General features: G+C 60.4%; 2 protein-coding genes and 1 long non-coding RNA gene across 8 annotated transcripts; 1 reads left to right on the top strand and 2 right to left on the bottom strand.

Annotated features, from left to right (window-relative positions):
- Positions 1 to 5: 5 nt before the first annotated feature.
- Positions 6 to 12,431, bottom strand: LOC129047709 (uncharacterized). Its single transcript, XR_008509433.2, has 3 exons — positions 12,233 to 12,431; positions 578 to 695; positions 6 to 228 (listed from the first exon to the last, which is right to left on the bottom strand). It is a non-coding gene; the product is annotated as an uncharacterized LOC129047709 (long non-coding RNA).
- OPLAH (5-oxoprolinase, ATP-hydrolysing) lies at positions 12,359 to 25,169 on the top strand. 6 transcript variants are annotated; one of them, XM_054519244.2, is made up of 27 exons: positions 12,359 to 12,764; positions 16,323 to 16,546; positions 16,618 to 16,809; positions 17,336 to 17,435; positions 17,519 to 17,642; positions 17,724 to 17,919; positions 18,011 to 18,176; positions 18,267 to 18,405; positions 18,486 to 18,553; positions 18,696 to 18,961; positions 19,089 to 19,201; positions 19,293 to 19,463; positions 19,656 to 19,793; positions 19,888 to 20,026; positions 20,152 to 20,264; positions 20,473 to 20,624; positions 21,282 to 21,442; positions 21,556 to 21,657; positions 21,734 to 21,908; positions 23,047 to 23,231; positions 23,311 to 23,457; positions 23,539 to 23,673; positions 23,841 to 23,990; positions 24,113 to 24,270; positions 24,374 to 24,534; positions 24,622 to 24,719; positions 24,963 to 25,169. In XM_054519244.2, exons 1-27 carry the CDS (start codon positions 12,530 to 12,532, stop codon positions 25,107 to 25,109), a joined length of 4,155 nt encoding a protein of 1,384 aa, XP_054375219.2. In that variant the 5' UTR covers positions 12,359 to 12,529; the 3' UTR covers positions 25,110 to 25,169. The 6 variants fall into 6 exon arrangements, with proteins under 6 accessions (XP_054375219.2, XP_054375220.2, XP_024107438.3 ...); XM_024251670.3 differs by lacking the exon at positions 12,359 to 12,764 and adding an exon at positions 15,690 to 15,791; XM_054519246.2 differs by lacking the exon at positions 12,359 to 12,764 and adding an exon at positions 15,704 to 15,791 and having other exon boundaries at positions 16,332 to 16,546.
- LOC129060858 (sphingomyelin phosphodiesterase 5-like) lies at positions 25,161 to 27,721 on the bottom strand. Its single transcript, XM_054561126.2, has 5 exons — positions 27,586 to 27,721; positions 27,378 to 27,439; positions 26,376 to 27,282; positions 25,578 to 25,641; positions 25,161 to 25,493 (listed from the first exon to the last, which is right to left on the bottom strand). The coding sequence occupies exons 1-5, from the start codon at positions 27,719 to 27,721 to the stop codon at positions 25,430 to 25,432; spliced, it is 1,233 nt and encodes a 410-aa protein (XP_054417101.2). The 3' UTR covers positions 25,161 to 25,429.
- Between the last annotated feature and the right edge of the window lie 272 nt (positions 27,722 to 27,993).

Here is a 27,993-nt window from a genome sequence, read left to right as displayed (position 1 = left end):
CTGACATATTTGACTCCAACAGGTTTCCCCTACATTTCTTTGATGCATTCTCTGATGCTCTCTTAAGATGACGACACTTTTTATAACATAACATTCTATATGTAGAAAGAAGATGGCAGACGTGGTGCTTGCGCTTGTAATCCCAGCACTTTTGGGAGGCAGAGGCAGGCGGATCACTTGAGCCTAGGAGTTCAAGATCAGCTTGGACAACATGGCAAAACCCCATCTCTACAAAAAATGCAAAAAATTAGCTGGACATGGGCCAGGCGCGGTGGCTCACGCCTGTAATCCCAGCACTTTGGGAGGCTGAGGCAGGCGGATCACGAGGTCAGGAGATCGAGACCATCTTGGCTAACACGGTGAAACCCTGACTCTACTAAAAATACCAAAAATTAGCCAGGCGTGGTGGCGGGCGCCTGTAGTCCCAGCTACTCGGGAGGCTGAGGCAGGAGAATGGCGTGAACCCAGGAGGCGGAGGTTGCAGTGAGCCGAAATCGCGCCACTGCACTCCAGCCTGGGCAACAGAGCGAGGCTCCGTCTCAAAAAAAAAAAATTAGCTGGACATGGTGGTGCATACCTGTAGTCCCAGCTACTTGGGAGGTTGAGGTGGGAGGCTCACTTGAGCCCGGGAGGTCAAGGCTGCAGTAAGCTGTGGTCGCACCACTGCACTCCAGCCTGGGCAACAGAATGAGAGCCTGTCAAAACAAATAAACAAAAACCGAGAAAATGATTTAGTTTCTCCTCTCATATGTTTGATCAAAATTTAATTTTATTACTTAAGTTGCTTTCAGGTAAAAGCTCCTTTGGGTAATATGTACATTTTTAGAATTGTCATTAAATTTGAGGAAACTGCTTATCAAATTTCTTCCACATATGAGCCGTAACAGTTCAGGGCTTGGCTGGGTGAGGTAGCTTGTGCCTGTAATCCAACACTTTGGGAGGCTGAGGCAGGAGGATGGCTTGAGGCCAGGTGTCCGAGACCAGCCTGGGCAACATAGTGATACACTATCTCTACAAAAAAAATTTAAAAACTAACTAGGCATGGTGGCACACGCCTGTAGTTCCAGCTACTTGAGAGACTGAGACGGGAGGTTGGCTTGAGCCAAGGGAGTTGGAGGACGCTGTGAGCTATGATCGTGTCACTGTATTCCTGCCGGTACCACAGAGCGAGGCTGTCTCAAAAAACAAACAGAAAAACCCAGAACCACCCCCCCAAAAAAATGAATTTGAGTTTGGGTTTTCTTGTTTGTGACTAATCTTAGATCCTCTTTGAGTTGACACTTGGCCAATTTCATCAGCTTGTTGTGTCATGACATGCAGCCGAGGGAGGTGGTTGTTTCTGGAAGCCATTTCTACACCAGAATGACTAGCGATAGCATAACTGTATCAGAAAGTGACTGTTCTCTCTAAGCCCAAGCAAAACAGCCTCAACTCAACCTCCCGGGAGCTGGACCCCACAACACCCCCTCCAGCTCTATGCAGCAGGGGAGGGGGTAACTGATGGGGGTAACTGATGGCAGGTTGCAGGGGGAAGAGACAGTTTTAGCTGGTTGTGGTTAAAATATTTCACTTTTGCAAATTTTACGAAATATATGACTCTGTAAATACTTTGTTGGGGCCCAAGCCGGGAAGGGGCTGTGGGACTGAGGATCCTGGAACTGATCCCTGAGATTCCTGGTGAGCCTGTATCTCGAGCCCCAACTCCTTACGGCAGCACAGGCGCATCCCAGCAGAAGTGCCCCTCCCTGGAAGGGGCTGACATCCAGCTGGCAGCAGGGCAGGGCCTTCAGCAGACTGTGCCTCTATTCCGTTGGGCTGACAAGGGTTTGGTAGACAGTGAGTCCCAGGAACATGAGCTCATTGCCACACAGTAGGCTCTAAGGTGGGTTGTTAGGATTTTTTTTTTTTTTTTTTTTTTTTTGAGACAGAGTCTCGCTCTGTCACCCAGGCTAGAGTGCAATGGCATGATCTCGGCCCACTGCAACCTCTGCCTCCTGTGTTCAAGCGATTCTCATGTCTCAGCCTCCTAAGTAGCTGGGATTACAGGCATGTGCCACCATGTCTGGCTAATTTTTGTATTTTTAGTAGAGACGGAGTTTCACCGTTTTGGCCAGGCTGGCCTCCAACTCCTGACCTAGTGATCTGCCTGCCTTGGCCTCCCAAAGTGGTGGGATTACAGGCGTGAGCCACCGCACCTGGCCAGTCGTTAGTATTTAGCATGGTCCAGTGGGAGGTAAGACATTCCGAAAGCTTGGGATAGAGGTGCTGGTGGAGGAGCTATAGGCAGGAAGAGCAAAGTTGTGTTCAGAGTAGGTGTTGGTTCTGGGAAGAACAAATCGCTGCTCCTCCAGGTGGGAGGGGCCTGAGGTCTTTGTTGTTGTTGTTGTTGTTATTGTTTTTTGAGAAGGAGTCTCATTCTGTTGCCCAGGCTAGAGTGCAGTGGCGCGATCTTGACTCACTGCAATCTTCGCCTCCTGGGTTCAAGCAATTCTCCTGCCTCAGCTTCCCAAGTAGCTAGGATTACAGGCGCCCGCCACCACGCCTGGCTAATTTTTGTATTTGTATTTTTAGTAGAGATGGGGTTTCACCATGTAGGCCAAGCTGGTCTCCTGACCTCAGGTGACCCGCCCGCCTCAGCCTCCCAAAATGCTGGGATGACAGGCGTGAGCCACCATGCTGGCCACACTTGAGGTCTTTGGTTTCTGCTGCTATGGGTTGGACATTCAGCAGTCAGTAGGACCATACAGAGCCACTATCCCTGCCACCATGGCCACTCTGTTCATGGGCCTTTGCATAAGCTAAGCTTTGACATCTTTGCCTGCAAAGCCGAGAGTCTGGGCCCCTTCAAAGGCAGTTACTGTTGCCTGCTCTTCATCCTGTTTGACAGTCACACCATCCTGAAGTCAACATATCAAAGGGACACTTGCACCCCCTTGTTTATCGCAGCACCATTCACAGTAGGCAAGATATGGATTCATCCTACGTGTCCATCAGTGGATGAATGGGTAAAGAAAATGTGGTGTGTATACACAATATAATACCCTTCAGCCACAAAAAGAATGAAATCCTGTCATTTGCAGCACCCTGGAGGTTATTATGTTAAGTGAAATAAGCCAGGCACAGAAAGACACACATGGGATGTTCTCACTCACATGTGGGAGCTAAAAAAGTTGATCTTGCGGAGGTAGAATGATGGTCCCCAGAGACTGGGAATGGTGCGTGTGTGTGTTGCAGGGCAGTGGTGAAGAGAGTTTGGTTAATGGGTAGGTAAACATACAGGTAGATAGAAGGTATAAATTGTAGGTCGGGCGCGGTGGCTCATGCCTGTAATCCAAGCACTTTGGGAGGCTGAGACGGGCAGATCATTTGAGGTCAGGCATTCAATACCAGCCTGGCCACCATGGTGAAATCCCATCTCTACTAAAAATATAAAAATTAGCCCGGTGTGGTGGTATGTGCCTGTAATCCCAGCTACTTGGGAGGCTGAGGCAGAAGAATCACTGGAACCCGGGAGGTGGAGGTCGCAGTGAGCTGAGATTGTGCCACTGCACTCCAGCCTGGGCGACAGAGCAAGACTCCGTCTCAAAAAAAAAAAAGAAAAAGAAGGTGTAAGTTCTAAAGTCCAATAGCAGAATAGGGTGACTATAGTTAACAACAAGGCATTGTACATTTAAAAATAGCTTGAGGTGAGGACTTGAAGTGTTCCCAACACACGGAAATGACACATACCCAGGTGACAGATGTCCTAAATACCCTAAATACCCAGACATGATCTTTACACTTTCTGTGCATGTAACAAAGTATCACATATACCCCATAAATACGTACAAATTTATTTTATTTTTTAATTTTTTTGAGACAACATCTCACTCTGTCACCCAGGCTGGAGTGCAGTGGCACGATCTTGGCTCTCTGCAGCCTTGACCTCCTGAGCTCAAGCAATCCTGCCACCTCAGCCTCCCCGGTAGAAGACTACAGGTGCATGCCACCACCCCCAGATAATTTTTTTGTGTTTTTTTGCAGAACTGGGATCTCGCTATGTTGCCCAGGCTGGCCCTGAACTCCTAGGCTCAAGTGATCCTCCTGCCTTGGCCTCCTAAAGTGCTGGGATCACATGCATGAGCTGCCACACCTGACCAATATGTACAGTATGTATGTATCAATACAAAATATAAAGAGTCACACTATCCTCTTTCTTTGCATGTCTCATCATTTTTGTAGAAAACTAGACACTTTAGGCTGGGTGAAGTGGCTCATGCCTGTAATCTCAGCACTTTAGGAGGCCGAGGCGGGAGGTCAGGCGTTCGAGATCAGCCTGGTCAACATGGTGAAACCCTGTCTCTACTAAAAATACAAAAAGTTAGCCACGTGTGGTGGCATGCACCTGTAATCCCAGGCGCGAGCCTGTAATCCCAGCTACTTGGGAGGCTGAGGCGGGAGAAGCGCGCCACTGCACTCCAGCCTGGGAGACAGAGTGAGACTCATCGGAAAGGAACGGGGAGGGGAGGGGAGGGGAGGGCGGGGGAGGGGAGGGGAGGGCGGGGGAGGGGAGGGGAGGGGAGGGCGGGGGAGGGGAGGGGAGGGCGGGGGAGGGGAGGGGAGGGCAGGGGAGGGCAGGGGAGGGGAGGGGAGGGCAGAGGAGGGGAGGGGAGGGTGGGGGAGGGCGGAGGAGGGGAGGGGAGGGGACGGCAGGGGAGGGGAGGGGAGGGGATGGCGGGGGAGGGGAGGGGAGGGCGGGGGAGGGGAGGGCGGGTGGGGGAGGGGAGGGGAGGGGAGGGCGGGGGAGGGGAGGGGAGGGCGGGGGAGGGCGGAGGAGGGGAGGGGAGGGCGGGGGAGGGCGGAGGAGGGGAGGGGAGGGGACGGCAGGGGAGGGGAGGGGAGGGGATGGCAGGGGAGGGGAGGGGAGGGCGGGGGAGGGGAGGGGAGGGGAGGGCGGGGGAGGGGAGGGCAGGGCGGGGGAGGGGAGGGCGGGTGGGGGAGGGGAGGGGAGGGCGGGGGAGGGGAGGGGAGGGCGGGGGAGGGCAGGGGAGGGGATGGCGGGGGAGGGGAGGGGACGGCGGGGGAGGGGAGGGTGGGGGAGGGGAGGGGAGGGCGGGGGGGGAGGGCGGGGGAGGGGAGGGGAGGGGAGGGGGAGGGGAGGGGAGGGCAGGGGAGGGGAGGGGAGGGGAGGGCAGGGGAGGGCAGGGGAGGGCAGGGGAGGGGAGGGGAGGGGAGGGGAGGGCAGGGGAGGGGAGGGGAGGGCAGGGGAGGGCAGGGGAGGGGAGGGGAGGGCAGAGGAGGGCAGGGGAGGGGAGGGGAGGGGAGAAAGAAGGAAAACTAGACACTTTAGAGCGTGTATGACCTCAACTTTGGGTTAGGATTGGCCGATGGCCTTGTGATTTTGCTGCTGTTTTTCCTGTTGTTTAGTGGCTTGCCTGGGCCAATTCCATGCGTCTGTTTGCGCCACAGTGTGTAGCTTTTCATGTCTCTGCTCAGCTTCTCTCTCCTCCTCCTCATTTTTAAGAACTTCTGGCTTCCTAGAAATCACGCCTGGGTCGGCCTAGTTTAGCGCTTACCACCAGTTGGTCAAAGGTTGTGTTTAACTTCCCCAAGCCAACGAGGCTTCTGTAGGTCCCTCAATTTCTCTGAAAAAAAAATTTTTTTTTTCGAGACGGAATTTTGCTGTCGTTGCCCAGGCTGGAGTGCAATGGTGCGACCTTGGCTCACTGCAACTTCTGCCTCCCGGGTTCAAGGGATTCTCCTGCCTCAGCCTCCTGAATAGCTGGGATTGCAGGCGTGCGCCACCATGCCTGGCTAATGTTTTGTATTTTTAATAGAGATGGGGTTTCATCATTTTGGTCAGGCTGGTCTTGAACTCCTGACCTCAGGTGATCCACCTGCCTCGGCCTCCCAAAGTGCTGAGATTACAGGCATGAGCCACCACGCCCAGCCCCAATTTTTTTTTTTTTTTTTTTTTTTTTGAGATGGTGTCTTGCTCTGTCGCCCAGGCTGGAGTGCAGTGGTGTGATCTCGGCTCACTGCAACCTCCACCTCCCGGGTTCAAGCAATTCTCCCGCCTCAGCCTCCCAAGTAGCTGGGATTACAGGCACCGGCCATCACACCCAGCTCAATTTTATATTTTTAGTAGAGACGGGATTTCTCCATGTTGACCAGGCTGGTCTTGAACTCCTGACCTCGTGATCCACCCACCTCAGCCTCTCAAAGTGCTGAGATTACAGGTGTGAGCCACCACCCCCGACCTTTTCCCAGTTTCTGTCTGTGTCCTGACCAAAAATCAGAGGGCCTGGACCATTTTGTGACTCATCAGCCACAGGTTTTTTCCAAGCAGGTTTGAACCCACACCAGGACCTTGAGCTTTCCCAGGCACTAATAAAGGTATCTGGGTTTACTAGAAAGAAACTGGCCCGGCCCTGAGCCAAATGCCTTAAACCCACACATAAACTCCATTCCCCGGCCCCCTTGCTTTGGGCACACCCGGGAAGAACAGCCCTTTTTTCTCACTGTTTCAAGGACTGCTGCAGCTCTCTGTCCCTGAGTTCCCCTAATTAATGCTCTGGACTAGGCACCCTGGCGTTTGGTGCTTCTTTCTTTGGGATCCCAATAGGCTCCATCTTGTGACAGTTTGGGGCACTCCCTTGGGGGAACCCCCATGCTGCTGTTTTTGGGGTGATTCCAGCCTGGAGTTCGGTGGGATGAAGCAGCTCCATCCTTTGCTGATGGATGTGTGTGTGGTTGGAAAGCTTTCCAATCTGCTCCGCGTTCAGCAAGCGTGATGGGCTAAATAACAACCCCAAAGATACTCAGGCCCGAATCACTGAAGCCTATGAATGTACCTCGTTTGGCAAAAAAGACTTTGCAGATGTGATGCAGTTAAGGAGCCTGAGGTGGGGAGGTGATCCCGGGTGACCCAGTGGGCCCCGATTGTCATTCCAAGCATCCTTTAGGAGGGAAATGGAGGGAGATGTGACTACAGGAGAAGAGAAGGCTGTGGGACCACCTGGGTAGAAATCAGAGTGATGTGGCTGCAAGCCAACCAGTGCCGGCACACACCAGGCGCCTGAAGAGGCAGGGCACCTGCTTTCCTCTGGAACCTCCAGAAGGAACCATCCCTGTAAAAGCCTTGATTTTAGCCCCATGAGACTCATCTTGGACTTTGGTCTCCAGCACTGTAAGATAGTAAGTTTCTGTTGTTTTAAACCTGCAAGTTTGTGGTGATTTGTGAGGGCAGCAATAGACAGCCAGCACGCCCAACCACTCAGCCTGTGCAGCCTGGCACTGGTGCAGAGGCTTCTGGACTCCCAGGGGTGGATGCAGTATCTGCAGGGTCCTTTCTCTGTCGTCTCTGTCCCTGGTTTTCAGCTACACTCCAGGCTGGCCTGCCATTTCATTTGCTGCTATCAGTTTCACACAGCTGTCCGCTTTTTCCTAATTGCTCTCCACTGAGCTGCCCACAGCCTGCCACACATCTTAGGCATGACTTTCCCACACTGTGCTTCCTAAGGAAGGCGGCCCCATGCAGCCGCCAGCCCTGCCACTGCCTCTCATTGGGGCAGCATCTGTGGACCTGGGCGTGGGCGTAGTGGCCTGCTTCTCCCGGAGTGAGACCCCTGTGCTGTGGCCGGTGTTGGGGGACGGGAGGCCTCGTCTTCTCTGCGTGTCCCTCCCTGTGTGGTGCCTCTGCCAGGAGCTGGGAGGAAGGAACCCGTGTTCTCAGCTGCACCTCCTGGAGTAGAGCTTTTATGACGGAGCCAGGGACCTGGGGGAGCAGGCTGAGCTCAAGCACCACAGATTCCCCGTGTTCTGACCAAGACTTAGTAGATCTTCTTGAGTAAATGCTTCTTGCTTTGCTGTATGCCCCTTGGTCAATTTCCAAAGTAAGAGGGCCACACAGCCCGCTGGGCGTCCTGCCCTGTGTGGGGTCTCAGGTGGAGGCCCGGAGAACGCAGAGCATCACTTCCCCGCACTCTTCCCGCACAGGCCAGTCAGATTCCACAGCATGAGAACTGGACTTGCCTCCCAAGGGCCAGGGCAGCGTGTTCATCTCAAGTGGCAGGCATGGTGGTGGTGTCAACTGAAGAATGGTGAGGTTCATACATTTGGAAAGGAGAGCTTTATTTCTCATAAAGGGTTGCAGTCTGCAGGGCGGCCATTCTGACAGGCAGGGAAGCGTAGCCTCCAGTCAGAAGTCAAAAACAGACACTTCATGGGAGGGGCAAGGGGAACAGGAATTTATGCTGAAGGGAGTGGCCAAATATACATATTCAATGAGCTGTAAGAGGAGCCATGAATATTTATGAAAGGGGAGCACACAAACACACAATTGAGCTTCACGCCTCCCCATGGGACTCAAGTTCAAAAAATGGTGGCATTATCGTGATATGAGGGTGGGGTTTTCAGGCTTCCAGCGTCAAATGGTGCAGCAGAGGACACGAAATCTCTCTCTGTGCTTCCTCCATAGCCATAGAGCCACTCTGTGGCCAGTGGTCTCTATCAGGAAGGAATGCAGGCCGGCAGGTTGTTTCGGCAGGTTGAACCTCTGCCTCCCAGGTTCAAGCGATTCTCCGGCCTCAGCCTCCCAAGTAGCTGGGATTACAGGCATCTGCCACCATGCCCGGCTAATTTATGTATTTAGTAGAGACGGGTTTTCACCATGTTAGTCAGGCTGGTCTTGAACTCCTGACCTCAGGTGATCCATCGGCCTCAGCCTCCCAAAGTGCTGGGATGACAGGTGTGCACCACTGTGCCCGGCCAACACATTTTCTATCTTTGTTCATCTTGAACTGTCTTTATTTCGCCTTCATTTTCAAAAGTGGTTTTCCTAAATATCGGATTCTTGCTTGACAGTGTTTTTCTGACTTTGAGTCTTCTGGTCTCCACTGCTTCTTCCGAGGAGTCAGGTGTTCATCTTATTTGGGGTTCTCTTATATGTGACGAATCATTTTTTTATCTTGTTACTTTCAAAGCTTTGTCTTTGTCTTTGCTTTCCAGTATTTTTACCATGATATGTCAACTCCTGGAAGCTGCCCACATTCCTTGCTATGAGACTCCTCCAGCAGTGGAGACTCTCTCCTGTGTGGAATCTCTTTCATGCTTTGAGTTTTTTCCACTGGAAAGAGACCCGTCCTTTGAAAGGATCACGTGATTAGGTTAGGCCCACCCAAGACCATCTCCTTTATCCCCCAGCAGCGTCAAACAACATAACCTAATCGTGGGAGTAACACCCATCTTGTTCACAGTCCTGGGGATTATGCACGGCACGTACAGCAGGAAATCCTGGAAGCCTTCTGAGAATTCTGCCTATTACGCCCTACCCTCTGGCTTTCAGAGTATGTGAGTTGAAAGCTGACTGACTGAGCCTCTCATTCTTTTGTTTTTTTTTTTTTTTTTGAGACAGAGTCTCACTCTTGTTGCCCGGGCTGGTGTGCAATGGCGTGATCTCGGCTCACCACAACCTCCGCCTCCCAGGTTCAAGCAATTCTTCTGCCTCAGCCTCCTGAGTAGCTGGGATTACAGGCATGTACCACCACGCCTGGCTAATTTTGTATTTTTAATAGAGACGGGATTTCTCCATGTTGGTCCGGCTGGTCTCAAACTCCCACCTCTGGTGATCCACCCGCCTCGGCTTCCCAAAGTGCTGGGATTATAGGCATGAGCCACCTCGCCTGGCTGAGCCTCTCATTCTTTGGGGGTAAAATCTCTCCAACTATCAGAAATACTCTACTCCAGGCCAGGCTTGGTGGCTCACACTTGTAATCCCTAATCCCAGCACTTTGGGAGGCCAAGGTGGGTGGATCACCTGAGGTCACGAGTTTGAAAACAGCCTGGCCAACAGGATGAAACCGTGTCTCTACTAAAAATACAAAAAAATTAGCCAGGCATGGTGGCACACATCTGTAGTCCCAGCTACTTGGGAGGCTGAGGCAGGAGAATTGCTTGAACCCAGGAGTTGGAGGTTGCAGTGAGCCGAGATGGCGCCACTGCACTCCAGGCTGGGCGACAGAGTGAGACTCTGTCTCAAAAAAAAAAGAGAAAAACTCTACTTCGGCCAGGTGTGGTGGCTCATGCCTGTAATCCCAGCACTTTGGGAGAACAAGGCAGGAGGATAACTTGAGGCCAGGAGTTTAAGGCCAGCCTGGGCAACATAGTGAGACCCCAGGCCAGGTGTGGTGGCTCACGCCTGTAATCCCAGCATTTTGGGAGGCCAAGGCGGAGGGATCACAAGGTCAGGAGATCGAGACCATCCTGGCTAACACGGTGAAACCCTGTCTCTACTAAAAATACAAAAAAATTAGCCGGACGTGGTGGCAGGCACCTGTAGTCCCAGCTACTCGGGAGGCTGAGGCAGGAGAATGGCGTGAATCCGGGAGGCAGAGCTTGCAGTGAGCCGAGATCGCACCACTGCACTCCAGCCTGGGTGACAGAGCAAGATTCCATCTCAAAAAACAAAACAAAACATAGTGAGACCCTGTTTCTACCAAAAAAGAAGCAAAAAAAAAAACTAGCCAGACATGGTGGTGCATGCATCTGTGGTCCTGGCTACTTGGGAGGCTGAGGTAGGAGGATCCCTTGAGCCTGGGAGGTCAAGGCTTCGATGAGCTATGATTGCACCACTGCACTCCAGCCTGGGTGACAGAGTGAGACCCCATCTCAAAAAATAAATAAATAAATAAATAAATAAATAAATAAAAATACTCTACTCCATTTTTTTCCTAATTATAGGAATTATTTTATTGTAGTTGAGACAGAGTCTTGTTCTGTTGCCCAGGCTGGAGTGCAGTGGCATGATCTCAGCTCACTGCAACCTCTGCCTCCCGGGTTCAAGCGATTCTCCAGCCTCAGCCTCCTGAGTAGCTGGGATTACAGGTGCCTGCCATCACGCCCAGCTAATTTTTGTATTTTTTTTAGTAGAGATGGGGTTTCACCATGTTGGCTAGGTTGGTCTCGAACTCCTGACCTCAGGTGATCTGCCCGCCTCAACCTCCCAAAGTGCTGGGATTACAGGCGTGAGCCCCCTCGCCAGGCCGAGAATTACTTAAATTGTCATGATTTCTGTTGGGATTCAGTACAGTTGCCCCCAGTCTCCTGGAGCACTAGTCTCAGGGGCGCTGCCCCCACTCGCACAGGTGAGGGGCCCTGTGATGCTCCACTCGAGTAGCCAGGGAAAGGAGTATGAGAATCCCAGGACAGTCTACAAATCAGCAAGTGGAAACTAGACCAATCAAACAAGCAAAAGAGAAAAATGATGTAAAATACATAATAATCATAATGTAAGAAAAAACCAGAAATCCAAAGTAACTGTGCAGAAGTGTCCCTTTAAAGACAGATTGGAGGCCAGGCACAGTGGCTCACGCCTGTAATCCCAGCACTTTGGGAGGCCGAGGCGGGCAGATCACGAGGTCAGGAAATTGAGACCATCCTGGCTAACACGGTGAAACCCCGTCTCTACTAAAAAAATACAAAAAAATTAGCCAGGCGTGGTTGTGGGCACCTGTAGTCCCAGCTACTTGGCAGGCTGAGGCAGGAGAATGGCGTGAACCTGGGAGGCGGAGCTTGCAGTGAGCCCAGATTGCGCCACTGCACTCCAGCCTGGGCGACAGAGCGAGACTCCGTCTCAAAAAAACAAAAAAAGACAGATTGGATAGAAGAAGAAAGTCCTTTATGTGATCTAAAATGCAAACCACTGTCACCGTTGAGGGTGGCTCTCCTGTCCCTGGGGAGGTGTGTCTTTAGGTCCTGGTCCTCAGCCTCTGGTGGGCCGCCTGCCCCATCCCCTTCCTTCAGATTATGGCCCAGATGTGGTGACTCTTCCAGGGCACCTGCCTGCTCACTGCGACCTCCGTGTGACATTGCCAAGGCCCTGTCCCCCGAGAAACAGGCCCAGCCTCCCTTCTGTTGGCTCCAGCACTGCCTGGTGCATCCCTTTGCCTGCAGCCCCCTCCCGTGCTCTCCTAGTGTGCTCTCGGCTAGCTCTGCCCCTGTAGCCCTGGCCTGCCCTGGTTGCTGCTGTCCAGCTCCTGCTGTTGCTGGGCCCCATCCTGCAGGGCAGCCACGCACCCACCCTTCCTGATCCCTTCAGAAGCTGTGCCAACCGTGACTGCCGAGATACCACACCCGGTTGCCTAGACCCATGTCCTGGCATGGCCAGGCCAGGAGGCTGTGGCTGGTGGCCAGTGGGCAGTCAGATGGGTGGGTGCAGAGGCCTGAATCCCATATCCCTTCCCCCATGACACACCTGGGCTTGGCTGGGTCAAAGAAGCTTCCATCTTCTAGGAGGAGGATTCCTGGAGGGAGCCAGAGACCTGGGACAGTTCTGGGCACCCACTGGTCATTTGGCCCTTAGGGGGCTGGAGGTCAGAGGTCAGGCCAACTCTGCCACGGGGATGGTTGGAACAGCTGGGTCCTGACCCTGAAGGCCTGGAGTGCGGCTGAAGTGTGGGGGCAGGGGCAGCTGCTGACCTCACAATAGTAGGGTCTGCTGTCCCTGGCCGGCCCACTGGCCCCCGCCAGCTGCCGCCCCTGGCTGCCAGGCATGTCCCTCCTCAGCAGCTATGAGGGCCTGCGGCAGGAGATCCAGCGGCTGGCACAGGAGAACGAAGAGCTGCGGCGGCTGGTGCAGCTCATCCAGGAGAACCAGGAGCTGAAGCTAGTGCTCAGGAACCGCGGCAGCAGCCTGAGCTTCTGCAGCTCCGGGTTCCTGGCTGAGGTGGCTGCCAGTCCCCGGCTGCCCAGGCGGAGAACGATCAAATTCAAGAATGCTGAGAGAGGTGAGCCATACCGGGGCCCCAAGACTCTGTGGAGTTGGGCAAAACCGCTGGGTGCTGCGGCGCATCTGGAGCAAAGCCAGGGCCCTGGGGCTCTTTCAGGACGTGCAGCAGGGAGAAGGTGCCAGGTCTGGGAAAGCGACCTCTGAGCAGAGCCTGAGCAGGTGAGGGAGCTGCCAGGCTGGGGCGCGGCTTTCCAGGCCCAGGGAACAGCCTGTGCCAGGCCCTGAGGTGGGTGCAAGTTGTCTGTGCCTGAAGCTGTCAGAGTCACTGCAACGGCAGACTCTGTCCTCCCAGCCCTGCACTCTCTGGCGGTGGGGACAGCCACGTCCCTGGGGGAACGTGATGGAAGCCTGGCCGGGGTGGAGGTGTGAGAAGTAGCAGCTCTGGGTTCTGAAGGTGGAAGTAACAGGACTTCTGGCAGATTGGGTGTGGGGATGAGAATGGGGCTGGGACAGCTTGCTCGGTGGGGGAGCCGCTGCTGGAGTGGGCCACTGGTAGGTGGCCTGGGGCCTGGTTTTGGGACGTGTCTGGCCATGCAGTCAGGGGCGCCACTAGAGAGTAGGGGCTGGGCCATCCTGCAGGCCTGGAGCTGCCTTTGGTCGCGGTGGAGGGGCCGCGTGGCATTGCCAAGGGGAAGCTGGGACCCAGCAACATGGAGAGACAGAGATAAAGGCCCAGTGGGGCCGGAGGCAGCTGGGGCAGCCAGGCAGCTGGGGCAGCCAGCAGAGGCCTGAGCCTGGGTGAGTGGGAGTTGGCTTTTGTTGGTCTGCCCCGAGACGTGCAGTGGAGTGGGGTCAGGAGAGCCCAGGAGGCAGGTGGAGGTGGGAGGTGGACACCTGGAGGTGCACAGCAGTAGGGTGCCGCTAGGGAGCGTGGAGACAGGCCCTTAGACGTTGCGTCTGTGAGTGGATAGCGCAGGCCCCTGGAGTGAACAGAGAGGCGAGGGGGTGGCTGGGGATGGTGATGGGCAGTGAGGGAGTTTGGGGTCTACAGCACAGGCCTGGTGGGCAGCCTGAGTGCGTACAGGGCAGCAGATGGTGGGGGTGTGGGTGGGTGGGGTGTGGGAATCTCTCCTGATGGATCCTGGGCTGACAGGCAGGACCAAGAGGCTGTGCTGGGGACAGGTGGAAACCAGAAGGCAGGGCAGTCCTGCAGGAGTGTGGGCTGGCGGGGCTGAGGCTGTGTGGCCAGTGAGGAAGGTCCTGGGCTGAAGTGGGGTTGCTGACCAGAGCTGCTTCCCACGGACTGCTCAGAGCAGGCAGGTGGGGCTCCTGCATGTGGGCATGGCATGATCATCTGGGGCCTCAGCTGGGCCTCAGGATGGGAAGGCACTAGGAGGTGCATGGGTATGGGGTCTGGGGGTGGCATCACAGCGGGCACGTGCCACTTAGAGGGCAGTCATCTGGACATGAGCAGCAGCCCATCCATGGAGAGGGGTTCCTGAGTGCCTGATCCTGGGCCCCATCCCTGTCTATGGGGAGCTGGAGTCCACTGCCCTTGGCACAAATGTTACAGGAAAGGGGTCCCAATCCAGACCCCAAGAGAGGGTTCTTGGATTTCTTGAAAGAAAGAATTCAGGGCAAGTGCCTAAAGTGAAAGCACATTTATTAAGAAAGTAGAGGAATAAAGAATGGCTACCCCATAGACAGAGCACCCCGAGGGCTGCTGGTTGCCTTTTTTTTTTTTGAGACGGAGTCTCGCTCTGTCGTCAGGCTGGAGTGCAGTGGTGCAATCTCAGCTCACTGCAAGCTCCGCCTCCCAGGTTCAAGTGATTCTCCTGCCTCAGCCTCCCAAGTAGCTGGGACTACAAGTGTGCGCCACCACACCCAGCTAATTTTTGTATTTTTAGTAGAGACAGGTTTCACCATGTTGGCCAGGATGGTCTTGATCTCTTGACCTCATGATCCACCCGCCTCGGCCTCCAAAGTGCTGGGATTACAAGCGTGAGCCACCGTGCTGGGCCGGTTGCCCATTTTTATGGTGATTTCTGATGATGTGCTAAACGAGGGGGGGATTATTAATGCCTCCCCTTTCTAGACCATATAGGGTAACTTCCTGCCGTTGATGTGGCCCTTGTAAACTGTCATGGTGCTGGGGGCAGTGTAGGACGATGGTTTTGGTGGGTTTGGCCAGCTTCTTTACCGCAACCTGTTTGATCAGATACAGGTTCTTTTTTTTTTTTTTGAGACGGAGCCTCGCTCTGTCGCCTGGGCTGGAGTGCAGTGACACGATCTCACTGCAGCCTCCGCCTCCCGGGTTCCAGCGATTCTCCTGCCTCAGCCTCCCAGTAGCTGAGATTACAGGCGCGTGCCACATGCCCGACTAATTTTTGTATTTTTAGTAGAGACGGGGTTTCAATGTTGGCCAGGCTGGGAGATACAGGTTTTTATGGCCTGTATCTTGTGCTGACCTCCTGTCTCATCCCGTGACTGAGAATGCATTAATCATCTGAGAACGCAGCCCAGTAGGTTTCGGCCTCTTTTTATCCAGCTCCTATTCAAGATGGAGTTGCTCTGGTTCACACGCCTCTGACACAAGGAGGGCTGGAGGTGAGGCCGACCCGGTGAAGAAGGCCAGAGATACCGCACAGGAGAGGCCCACGGGGCCGGGAGCTGGGGCTGGTAGAGAAGGCCACAGGGCCTCCTTCCCTCTCCTCTCTGTCCTTCAATGCCCCCTCCACGGGGAAGGAAGCCCTGTTGTGGCCTGGGCTGCCAGCTCCCCTTGCCCAGGACACCTGGAGGTGGGATCCCGGGGCGCCCACGCTAGGCGAGTCCAGGCCCGGCGCTGGAGACCCGAGGGCCGCACAGCCAAGGTGCCCTTGATCCTGCGCGGGCGGCCCGGGGAAGCGCAGGGCGAGGACGGAGGCGCGGGGGGCGGGCCTGGCCTGATGTAACCGCGAGTGCCGGGACCAGTGGCGCGCGGGGCGGTCCCTGTAGGCTCCTCCCCGAGGCGAGGCTGGTGCGGGCAGGGCCGCCGGGAGCGCAGCCAGAGCCGACCGCGAGCGACCGAGCCCGAGCCGAGCGCCAGGTGGGGCCTGCGCCGGGCGGCCTCCCCTCCGCGGCCCCTTCCCCGCTGCCTCCCGGGCCGCTCCTCACGCGTCCCCGCCTCGGGTCGCCCCGTCGGTGCTCAGGCTCCGTCCTGTCCCGGGGCCCGCCAGGCTTGGGCCGAAGGTCGAGCAAAGCGGGAAGTGGGGTCCCCCGGCCAGCTCGCCCCAAGCCCCCTGCCCGCACTCCCGTGCCTCTTTAGTGCTGAGGGACCCCGCCCGAGGGCTCCGGGGTCCAGCGGCGCCCCCACCTCCCGTGCCTGCTCCACTGCCTGGGTTTCGGCCCAATCCAGGGCCGGGAGAAGCGCGATGCGGGGCATGGGGGCATCAGGCCGCTGACCGCCGGCCAGGCTCTCGCTCGGGCCCAGGCAGCCCTCGGAGCTGGGCCTGCGGCTCTGGCTCTGCCCAGAGTCGTGCCCGTGGGTCTCTCCTTCAGGAACCCCCTGCATGCGCAGGGCTGGGGAGCCTCTAGTCCCACTCACAGGTGAGCCCGGGCTGACCCCGCCTCTGTCCAGTTTTTCCAGGGCTACCAGCTGAAGAGCTCCTGTGGGACCCCAGCCCCACCACCATGGGCAGCCCCGAGGGCCGCTTCCACTTTGCCATCGACCGTGGGGGTACCTTCACAGACGTCTTTGCCCAGTGCCCAGGGGGGCACGTGCAGGTCTTAAAACTGCTCTCAGAGGATCCTGCCAACTATGCAGACGCGCCAACCGAAGGGATCCGCCGCATCCTGGAGCAGGTGGGCCAGGGCGGAGCGGGTAGACAGGGACCCCACGGCCAGAAGCCCCCCACTGACCACGTGGTCCCCAGGAGGCCGGCATGCTCCTGCCCCGGGACCAGCCGCTGGACTCCAGTCATATCGCCAGCATCCGCATGGGCACCACGGTGGCCACCAACGCGCTGCTGGAGCGGAAGGGGGAGCGGGTGGCGCTGCTGGTGACACGTGGCTTCCGAGACCTGCTGCACATTGGCACCCAAGCCCGTGGGGACCTCTTTGACCTGGTGAGCTCCATGTTGGCTGGGGACCAGGCTGTGTGGCGTACACCCCCCAGGGATGCCTTGACCCTGTGTGGAGAGCAGTTGTTGGATTAGTGATGGCTCATGGGCACCAGCCGACAAAGAAAGAGGAAGCTCCTGGAATTCCCAGTGGGACCCCAAGTTCTCCTAGCCCTCGGAGTGGGCACAGGATGACCTGTTCCTGCCTGCCGCCATGCCGGCCCTGTACGCTAGTGTGGGGCCACCCAAGCTAGCCCTGTTCAGGCAGAGGAGAGGTGGAACCCCTGTACCTACTGTTGTGTTTCCGGAAGAAGCTGCCTTCGTGGGGGTGGAGCAGTTGGCTGCACTCAGCTGCCTAGGGGGTGGAGAGCTGCCCCCTTGGTGAGCCTTGCTGGGGCTGCCAGGTATGACTCTTCTGGGCCTGCCAACCGGCCTGTTGGGACACAGCCACTCACCTGTACCACCCACTCACACAGGACCCCGGCATGGACCCTCAGGCCTGGGCCTCTTCTGAGTCTCTGCCTGCCCCCAGGCCGTGCCCATGCCCGAGGTGCTGTATGAAGAGGTGCTGGAGGTGGACGAACGTGTGGTGCTGCACCGTGGAGAGGCGGGCACCGGGACGCCTGTGAAAGGTGTGTGTGCCGCCGCTGCTGTGGGATCTGGGGCCGGAGGGTCCTGATGGCCTTTAACGGGGCCTCCTGGGCTTTTCTGGAAGGCCGCACGGGGGACCTGCTGGAAGTGCAGCAGCCTGTGGACCTGGGGGCCCTGCGTGGGAAGCTGGAGGGGCTGCTATCTCGAGGCATCCGCAGCCTGGCCGTGGTGCTCATGCACTCGTACACGTGAGTGAGGTGGGGCTGTGGGCCGCGGGAGCAGGTGCCGGGCCTGGTGGGAGACGAGGTGCCACTGGGTTTTTGTCATAGGTGGGCCCAGCATGAGCAGCAGGTGGGTGTGCTGGCCCGGGAGCTGGGCTTCACACACGTGTCACTGTCCTCGGAGGCCATGCCCATGGTGCGCATCGTCCCTCGGGGGCACACGGCCTGTGCCGATGCCTACCTCACGCCTGCCATCCAACGCTACGTGCAGGGCTTCTGCCGTGGCTTCCAGGGCCAACTCAAGGTGAGGCTATGAGGCCCCTTCACTGCCCACTCCTGGGCCTGGGCCTGGGCCTTGGCCTGCCCCTCATGGCGCACCTGCTGCCTGCTCACAGGATGTGCAGGTGTTGTTCATGCGCTCCGATGGCGGCCTGGCACCCATGGACGCCTTCAGCGGCTCCCGTGCTGTGCTCTCGGGCCCAGCCGGCGGCGTGGTGGGCTACTCAGCCACCACCTACCAGCAGGAGGGTGGCCAACCTGTTATCGGCTTTGACATGGGAGGTATGAGGGCCGAGGGCTGGGGTCTCGGGGAGGCCCAGCTGCTGGGCACCTAGGTCTTCAAGCGACCCACCAGCACCCCACCCCTGCCAGGCACATCCACGGATGTGAGCCGCTATGCTGGGGAATTCGAGCACGTCTTCGAGGCCAGCACAGCTGGCGTCACCCTCCAGGCCCCGCAGCTGGACATCAACACCGTGGCAGCAGGAGGGGGTTCCCGCCTCTTCTTCAGGTCAGCTCTCCTGCTTCCCAGGCCGGGACCTCAGCCCTGTCTCCCTCCTTGTGTCCAACCCCAGCCCTTCCTTCCCCTAGGTCTGGCCTCTTTGTGGTCGGGCCCGAGTCAGCAGGAGCCCACCCAGGACCCGCCTGCTACCGCAAAGGTAAGAGTCAGGATCTGCCCGGCCTGGCCCTGCCCTCTGCTTGCCGCCCCAGGTCCAGCCCCTCCTGTCAGCCCTATCCCTGCTGCCTACTCCTGCTCCCCTGCCTCCAGCCCCCAAGCCCCACACCCTGTCCACCTCCCAGGGGGCCCTGTGACAGTGACGGATGCTAATCTGGTCCTGGGTCGCCTGCTGCCTGCCTCCTTCCCCTGCATTTTTGGGCCGGGAGAGGACCAACCACTTTCCCCTGAGGCCTCCCGCAAAGCCCTGGAGGCTGTGGCCACTGAGGTCAACAGTTTCCTGACCAACGGGCCCTGCCCGGCCTCCCCGCTGAGCCTGGAGGAGGTAGCCATGGGGTTCGTGCGCGTGGCCAACGAGGCCATGTGCAGGCCCATCCGCGCACTCACGCAGGTACGTCCACCTCTGCTCTCCCACCTGTCCTGCCCCCAGCCCTGCTCCCTGCCCCACGCCTCCTGCTCAGGCTGGGGGCTGGATGGGGTACGGTAGGAGAGCCCGCTGACCCCTTCTGTCTCCCTAGGCAAGAGGCCATGACCCCTCAGCCCATGTGCTGGCCTGCTTTGGGGGAGCTGGTGGGCAGCATGCATGTGCCATCGCCCGGGCCCTGGGCATGGACACCGTGCACATCCACAGGTGGGCCTGGGTGTGGGTGCACGGAGGTGCGTGTCGTCTGCGCTGGGCTTGGGAGGTGACCCCCCTATTGCCATGCTGCCCATCCCTGCAGGCACAGTGGGCTGCTGTCGGCCCTGGGGCTGGCCCTGGCTGACGTGGTGCACGAGGCACAGGAGCCCTGCTCCCTGCTCTACGCACCTGAGACCTTCACGCAGCTGGACCAGAGGCTGAGCCGCCTGGAGGAGCAGTGTGTGGATGCCCTGCAGGCCCAGGGCTTCCCCAGGTGGGCTCCCAGGGTGCCCTGGACAGAGGGCTTACGTTGTCCTCACCACACCCTTGGTGGGTGTTCTGCCTGATGACTTCCCAGGTGGTCCCGGGGTGCGCGAGAAGCAGAACAGGTGTCCTTGCCGGGCGCTGGGTGGGGTGGGGTCAGGGCAGGGGGTTTGGTGTGAGTGCCCCCAACCACCTGCTGCAGGTCCCAGATCAGCACTGAGAGCTTCCTGCACCTGCGCTACCGGGGCACGGACTGTGCTCTGATGGTGTCTGCCCACCAGCACCCAGCCACAGCCCGCTCGCCCCGTGCGGGGGACTTCGGGGCAGCCTTCGTGGAGCGGTACGTGGCTTCCTGACTCCAGATCCCTGGCAAGGGGCCTTCCTGTCTGGCCGCCTCACTCTGACGACTCTTTGGGTCCCCGTGGGGAGTGCAGGTACATGAGGGAGTTTGGCTTTGTCATCCCTGAGCGGCCGGTGGTCGTGGACGATGTGCGAGTGCGGGGCACTGGCCGCAGTGGTCTTCGCCTTGAGGATGCCCCCAAAGCCCAGACCGGGCCTCCCCGGGTGGACAAGGTTGGTGGTCCTGCCCGTGCCAGCCTGACAGCACCCATGGGGCACCGGGATGGGGACCAAGCCCTGTGAGAGGCATCAGGGAGGGTGCTGGGCCCGGGCGCTGTACTCACTCACACCTTCTGCAGATGACCCAGTGCTACTTTGAGGGGGGCTACCAGGAGACCCCTGTGTACCTGCTGGCAGAGCTGGGCTATGGGCACAAGCTCCATGGGCCCTGCCTCATCATTGACAGTAACAGGTGGGCTGAGGTCCGGCCAGGGTGGAGGGTGTGGATGGGTCAACTGCGGGGCCCCTGGTGCGGGGTTCTCTGGCCCAAGGCTGCAGGGGCCTGCAGGACTCCGTATCCCACCATCATTGGGGTGGCCCCTGGCCTGGGGCTGTGGCATCTCTGGTTGGAGGGGTGTCGCCTGGCCCCATGCAGCCCCTCTGTGCCCTCTGCTCCCCAGCACCATCCTGGTGGAGCCAGGGTGCCAGGCAGAGGTGACCAAGACAGGGGACATCCGCATCTCTGTGGGGGCCGAAGTCCCCGGCACGGTGGGCACCCAGCTGGACCCTATCCAGCTGTCCATCTTCTCACACCGCTTCATGAGCATTGCTGGTGAGTGGCCGCTGCCAGGCTCCCTGCTGCCTAGCTCCCTGTGGGATAAGGTGCCGGCTGTATCATGGGGTGGCTGGCAGGACTGTGCCCAAAGGGAGAGGCAGAAGCAGGACTCCCTGGTGACGGGGCGGGCAGTGTGGCCGCAGCACTGGCATGGTGCAGTTGGCCACGAGAACAAGCCTTGGGCAGGGAGGATACCTTCCCCCTCTTACCTGCAGCCATGTGATCCGGGGAGTGCCCTCCTAGCTAAGGAAGGGATCCTGAGGACAGCACAGGGAACCCATCTGTGCAGGGTCAGGCCAGCGGCTTGCTGGGAACCCAGGGGTTAAGAGCCTAGGAACCAGGTTCTTGCTGTGCCAGGCAGGGTGGGAGGGTCGAGGGGTGGCACCGGGTTCTTGCTGGGGGCTCCAGGCGGGGCTGGGGAAGGTCGTGTCCTTTACATAGGCTAAGACGTGGCCAAGTGGGCGCACTGTCACCTTGGTCTTCCCCAGGAAAAAGCTGCTGGGTATTTCCTGGGTCCTGGGTTTCAGCCCTGGTGGGTCCTGTTCCTCCCTTTCCCGGGGCCATGCTGTGGGTGGGTGGGTCCTGTTCTTCCCTTTCCCGGGGCCATGCTGTGGGTGGGTGGGGCCAGCGGGCCTGGTCACTTTGTGCTCCCAGAGCAGATGGGCCGCATCCTGCAGCGCACAGCCATCTCCACCAACATCAAGGAGCGTCTCGACTTCTCCTGTGCCCTCTTTGGGCCCGATGGGGGGCTGGTGTCCAATGCCCCCCACATCCCTGTGCACCTGGGTGCCATGCAGGAGACGGTGCAGTTCCAGGTGGCCCCTCTCCCGTCTCACCCTTCCATCCCCCTCCCTCGCCCTCCACATCCCCCACCCCGCTCTGGCCCCTGCTCCCCTATGCCCACTCTGCACCCATCTCCTGGTTTCAGATTCAGCACCTGGGGGCCGATCTCCACCCTGGCGATGTGCTACTGAGCAACCATCCCAGTGCCGGGGGCAGCCACCTGCCAGACCTGACTGTTATCACACCGGTGAGGGGTGCTGCCCGCCTGCCTCTGCTGGGGCAGGGGTGGCCAATGCAGCTGACCGTGGCTCTCCACCCACTAGGTGTTTTGGCCGGGTCAGACGCGGCCTGTGTTCTATGTGGCCAGCCGAGGGCACCACGCAGACATCGGGGGCATCACACCAGGCTCCATGCCTCCCCACTCCACCATGCTGCAACAGGAGGGTGCCGTCTTTCTGTCCTTCAAACTCGTCCAGGGGGGCGTCTTCCAGGAGGAGGGTGAGTGGGAGTGGGGTGGGGGAGGCCTTCTGTAGGCTGGGACACATGGCCACTGCTGGCAAGCAGGCCTGGCTGGACCGTGGGATGCAGCCCATAGGCCCAGGCCTGCCTTGAGGCTGGGAGGAGATGGGTGGTTACCCCAAAGGGCAGCTGCAGATCGGATCCCAGGAGCTGAGATGAATTCAGCCTGGGTCCAGGAAGGCCTCCCGAGGGGTGGTTTTGCGGGTGGAGAGTTAGCTAAGACGTGGAGGGTCAGGGTGCTGGAGAGAGAAGCCTGTTTCAAGGTGGGTGGCCGCTTGTTGTGTGTGCAGTCATACTGGGTGGGGTCCACAGAGAAACAGCAGGGCAGCGACAGGGCCCAAAGGCCCCTGTAGAGTTTTCTGGGCCTAGGTCTGAGTCACTGGGTGGTGGGTGGCCGTGAAGGGCTTTCAGCTGGGCCTGCGCTGAGCTCCCGCTGTGCCCACGTGCAGAGAGGATTTGGGGTCTGAGAGTGGCCTGGAGGCTGGGGGGCAAGGAGGGGGGCAGCTGCAGTTGCCCTGGATGATGCTGAGTCTTGGGCTGAGTGGAGGGGCGAGGGTGGGGGGTGGGGGACTGTTTTGGAGGTGGAGGTGGGTATTTGGAGGGATTTGGGAGAGGGGGCCAGGGGTCAAGTTTGGGCCGCTGGAGGTGGAGGCCCTGGCACTGAGCAGCTGCAGGGAAGGTGGGATGGAGGCTGCAGGGGTGCCTGTGGTGGGGGTGGGGGTAGGAGGGACAGGGAAAAACAGCCCTGGTCTGAGGCTGCAGGTCTGGGAGCCCAGGGGAAGTGGCGTGGCTAGGGTGGAGGGTGGGGGCAGAGGGTGGGTGTAACGGAACCACAGGCTGTTCTGGGTGTTGAGGACACAAATAGGGTGGCCCATTGCTGGCTGCTACCTTGGTCAGTGTGAGCTGGGGCAGGGGTTGTGGACCACAGAGGGACATGCACAGGCAGAGAGGACCCTGAGCCAGGCTCAAGGAGAGGGGCTTTCCTGAGGTGCTGAGCAGTCCCAGGCCAGGCCTCAGTGCTTTCTAGGGGCCAGAGACCTTGTCTGGATCTGGGAAACCTGGGTCGGGGGTGCAGACAGGGTTGGCCAGGGGCTCAGTGATGACACTGTCCATCCAGCGGTGACGGAGGCCCTGCGGGCACCAGGCAAGGTCCCCAACTGTAGCGGAACCAGAAACCTGCACGACAACCTGTCGGACCTCCGTGCCCAGGTGGCAGCCAACCAGAAGGGCATCCAGCTGGTGGGGGAGCTCATTGGGCAGTACGGCCTGGACGTGGTGCAGGCCTACATGGGTCATATTCAGGTGGGCCTGGGCACAGGAGTGTGGGCGGCAGGGCCATCCTGCAGGTGACCTGGCCGCCACTGATCCTGCTCCCTGCCAGGCAAACGCTGAGCTGGCCGTGCGAGACATGTTGCGTGCCTTTGGAACCTCCCGGCAGGCCCGGGGCCTTCCCCTGGAGGTGTCCTCGGAAGACCACATGGACGACGGTTCCCCCATCCGCCTCCGTGTGCAGATCAACCTGAGTCAGGTGGGCCGTGGGGAGAGCGCCTCTGGGCGGCAGGGGCATGGTGCAGCTGCTGACAGCCTCTCCCTTCCCTCGGGCGCGCAGGGCAGCGCTGTGTTTGACTTCAGCCGCACTGGGCCGGAGGTGTTTGGTAATCTCAACGCACCGCGGGCCATAACCCTGTCCGCCCTCATCTACTGCCTGCGCTGTCTGGTGGGCCGCGACATCCCACTCAACCAGGTTCGCAGGGGTGTGTGCGCGAGGGGGGGCCCAAGCCCGAGGTCACCCTGAGTGCGCCTCCTGGGCCCAGCCACGGACTGACCCCACGGGTGCTGGGGCGGGGGCTGGGGTGCTGTTTCTCCCGTAGCCCACCCCCAGAGCCCCTGAGAGCCGCCCGCCCCGCACAGGGCTGCCTGGCGCCAGTGCGCGTGGTAATTCCCCGAGGCTCCATCCTGGACCCGTCGCCTGAGGCGGCGGTGGTGGGCGGCAACGTGCTCACGTCGCAGCGCGTGGTGGATGTCATCCTGGGGGCCTTTGGGGCCTGCGCCGCCTCCCAGGTGCCGGGGCGGGGTGGGCGCGGCTCGGGGGCGGGCCGGGTGGGCAGGCTGGAGTAGGAGCGGGAGGGCGAGGTGGGGACGCCCTGCCCCAGCCCAGCGCAGCGACCAGGTGCCCCCACCAGGGCTGCATGAACAACGTGACCCTGGGCAACGCCCACATGGGCTACTACGAGACGGTGGCGGGCGGCGCGGGCGCGGGTCCCAGCTGGCACGGGCGCAGCGGTGTGCACAGCCACATGACCAACACGCGCATCACCGACCCTGAGATCCTGGAGAGCCGGTGAGCGGCGTGCGCGGAGGCTGGGGCACGGCCGGGTGGGAGCCGGGGCTCGGGCCACGCTGAGTCTTTGCCCTCGTCCTCGCCCTCGCCCTCGCCCTCGCAGGTACCCGGTCATCCTGCGCCGCTTCGAGCTGCGGCGGGGCTCGGGGGGCAGAGGCCGCTTCCGGGGCGGCGACGGCGTCACCCGCGAGCTGCTCTTTCGTGAGGAGGCGCTGCTGTCAGTGCTGACCGAGCGCCGCGCCTTCCGGCCGTACGGGCTCCACGGTGCGTGGTTCCCCAGCCCCCGCGGCCCTCCCCGCCCCGCCCCGCCCCCGCCCCCGGTCCCTCTGGACTCCTCGCCTCCCTCCGCAGGGGGCGAGCCCGGCGCCCGCGGCCTAAACCTGCTGATCCGCAAAAACGGCCGGACGGTGAACCTGGGCGGCAAGACATCGGTGACCGTGTACCCCGGGGTAAGGGCTGCGGCCTGTCCTGTCTCCCTCCCCTCCCGGCCCCACCCCACAGAGGGGAAACAGTTGCAGACATGACCAGAGGCCGAGTTTAATTTGGCCCCGGAAGGAAGGGGGGCGCGTACCGGGCCTCCGTGGTCCATGGGGGCGGGTGATGGACGCTGCCCGGTGGGGAGGGGACTGCGCAGGTGACAGGGAGGGGCCACACCTGCACTGAGCCCGCCTCCCCCCCGCCCCCCCCAACAGGATGTGTTCTGTCTCCACACGCCCGGCGGCGGTGGCTATGGGGACCCGGAGGACCCCGCCCTACCGCCGGGGTCGCCCCCGCAAGCACTGGCCTTTCCCGAGCACGGCAGCGTCTATGAGTATCGCCGGGCCCAGGAGGCCGTGTGAGGATCCCTCAATAAAGATGCCTTAAGTCGCCCCGTTCTGGGCACGCGGCTACCGCGCCTAGTTCGTGCTCCGAGTCGTGTCTGTGCGCGCCAGCTGCGCGCCTGTCATCTGTGCTTGCCTTAGGAGGACACTGAGACTCGAAGCTGCAGGCCCACTGCCGGGTGGTCCGTGAGCCCCGCCAGGGCGGTACTGAACGTCACCTGCTCCACCTCCTGGGGGTGGGAGTCAGGTTGAGGGTCGTCCCAGTGCCGCAGGCCCAGCCACCCGGGAACTCCGCGGTACGTGATGTAGTCCAGGCGCCGACCTCTCCAGGGCTTAGCTCAGCGGCTTCTGCCGGGAGGGCCGGCCAGGTAGAGGTGGCGCCCTTTCTCCTGCTCCAGGGCCCTGGTAGGGGGGGCGGTGTCATCAAGGCCAGGGCCCCTCTGCGCGCTTCGGGTGGGCAGTGCCTACTTCCAGGTCGCCACTCACCGCCTCGGCATCTTGGGGGAGGAGGCCACGGAGTGATGGAGCACGGAGGTGCTCAGCGCTGTCCCTGGGGGATCCGGGGGAGGGCGGCATCAGCCAGAGCCTCGGCCGACGGCGCTCCCCAGGTCCACTTCCCGCTCCGGTACCCTCCCCCTAAGCACGATACCCAGGGCCCAGGGCTGCTCTTGGCGGGCGCCCAGCCGGCGGTGGTACCCTCCCCCCAAGCGCGATACCCAGGGCCCAGGGCTGCTTTTGGCGCGTGCCCAGCCGGCAGGGATCCTGGAAGCAGCGGAAGAGCTCGTGCTCCTGCTGCAGCCGGTGGTCTGCGGAGAGAGGCGGGCGCGCCGTGGGCGGGGCCGGGCCTCCTGGCTCCGCCCCTCCCTCCTAGCTCTCCCCTCCTGCTGGACCTTTCGAGCAGTTGTCGAAGTTTAGGTCGCCCAGGAGCACGCTGAAAGTCACGACCTCTCCACTTTGTTCTCTGTCGGCCTCAAACTTCTCGGCCCCAAACTCGGCCCAGTCCAGCAGCAGCCTCAGCTGTTTGCTGCGCAAGGGCCCGTCCTCTGCGTGGGGGAGGGGGGTGGGGTGGGCTTGGCTCCAGATTCGAACCCGCATCCTGGACAGTCAGCTCCCGTCTCCCCAGTTCCTGATCTGTGAGCCCCGACAGGCACTTCTCAGGAATTCCGGTGCCTGGGGCAGTGAACAAAGGGTGGGAGGTGGGGGACGGGGTGCAGGCGAATGTAGGGATCAGCAGCCGCTACGGAGAGGCGGGACCTGTTCCGAGGACCCATCCGCAGGGCTCACCAGCCAGTGCTTGCAAATACGTGCAGTGCAGGAATCCCACGATGCGGCGCCGGTCCAGGCTGCCCAGCCTCGCTTGCAACACCACGGACGGCCCCAGCTTCCTCCGCCTTCTTGGCGGAACCACCGCCCCCTCTGCGGGCTGCACCGGGTAGGCCAATATCTGTGCGGACAATAGTCCCTTGGAGGCCAGCGCGTCCTCGCCACGTGCGTGGGGGAAGCAACCGACGGTGGTGCGCAGCAGTGGGTAGCGCGAGGCCAGCAGCAGCCCGCTGTCCAGCAGCTTGAGGTGCGGCCCGGGCTTTAGGCCGAGCGTGCCCACGTCGTACAGCAACGAGCCCAGGTTGGGCGCCAGGCGATTCACCAAGCGACGAGCCGCGCGCAGATCGAATACCTCCTGCAGGCACACAAAGTCCAGACCCACGGGCAGCGAGACCACCAGCGCCCCGCGCGGCGCCCTGGGCCACGGCTGGCTGCAGTCCGTAGCCCTGTAGAGCGCGGGCCGCGCTCCGGCCAGCAGCGCGGCGCCAATGGCCTCGGCCGGTCGCTGGCTGTGCGGTAGGTTGCTGAAGCGCGCTAGCCCGTCAGGGAGCAGGCACAGATTGGCCGTGAGGAAGACGAAGCAGCGCCCGGGTTCGGCAGGCGGGCGGCGCCCAGCACAGCGGAGGGGGCGGTAGCAGAAGGGGCGGCGCCAAACCTGCAGCTTCAGCCAGAGCGGCAGGCCGGGCAGCGCCGGGGGCAGGCCGACCACCAGCAGCAGCAGCAGCAGCACCGCGCCGCCGCCCGCCGCCCCCCTCAGCCACCCAGCGGCTGGTCCAGGGCCCAGTAGGCCGGGAAGAGCAGCGCGCGGGCCGAGCGGTGGAGGGCGCGCAGCGCCGGGGGCCAGTCGGGCGGGGATTGCACGGTACACCTAGCTCTTCGGCCACGGGGCGCCGGGGAGACTCATTGGCTTCCAGAGGACAAGCTGACTCGTCGGTGCGTCCGCGCGAGCTGCGGGGGAGTCACAGGGGTGAAGGCCGCGTGGCACAGCCTGTGTGCAAAGCCGGTGAGGTGCTGACGCAGCGAGCCTGGCGGAGGCGCGGGCGGAGGCAGAGGGGCGCTTCCAAAAGAAAACCCGAAAGGGACCTGATCTCAAATCCCCACCCTGGATCCTCCTTGCCCCGCCCCATCCACCCGCGAAGGTCGCACCGGGAACCTCTGAGCCCCGCCCGACGCAAGCGGGGTCGGGATGCAGCCAGCGGCACGTGGAGGACGACCGTCCTTGAGTGCGAGCGGCGCAGCGCTGGTGAGGAGCGAACAGTGTGCGCTGCCTCCGGCTCCCCTGTACCCGCCCCGACGCAGGTCAGCATGGACTAGGCCCCGCACTCCAGCTGCCCAGGCGGCAGAATCCACCCCACCCCCTACGCGTCTCTCTGCGCCTCTGGGGCCCCGCGGTGTCGGGCGCCTGAGTTCAAAGACCTGACACCTGAGGAGGGATGGACTCCCGCCCAGCGCCCCGCAAAGTCCCCCAAAAGGCCAGCCCGCAGTGGTGACGGCCCTGTGGCCCTACCCCATGGAGCTTCCAATCTAGGGGGAGGGACCGTTGGTTCTGCCCTGCGCGCAGCTCTGCCGGGGCACGCGA

Source organism: Pongo abelii, chromosome 7 (assembly GCF_028885655.2).
Source record: "Pongo abelii isolate AG06213 chromosome 7, NHGRI_mPonAbe1-v2.0_pri, whole genome shotgun sequence".
Lineage (NCBI taxonomy): Eukaryota > Metazoa > Chordata > Mammalia > Primates > Hominidae > Pongo > Pongo abelii.
This window is presented reverse-complemented; position numbering and strand designations above follow the sequence as displayed.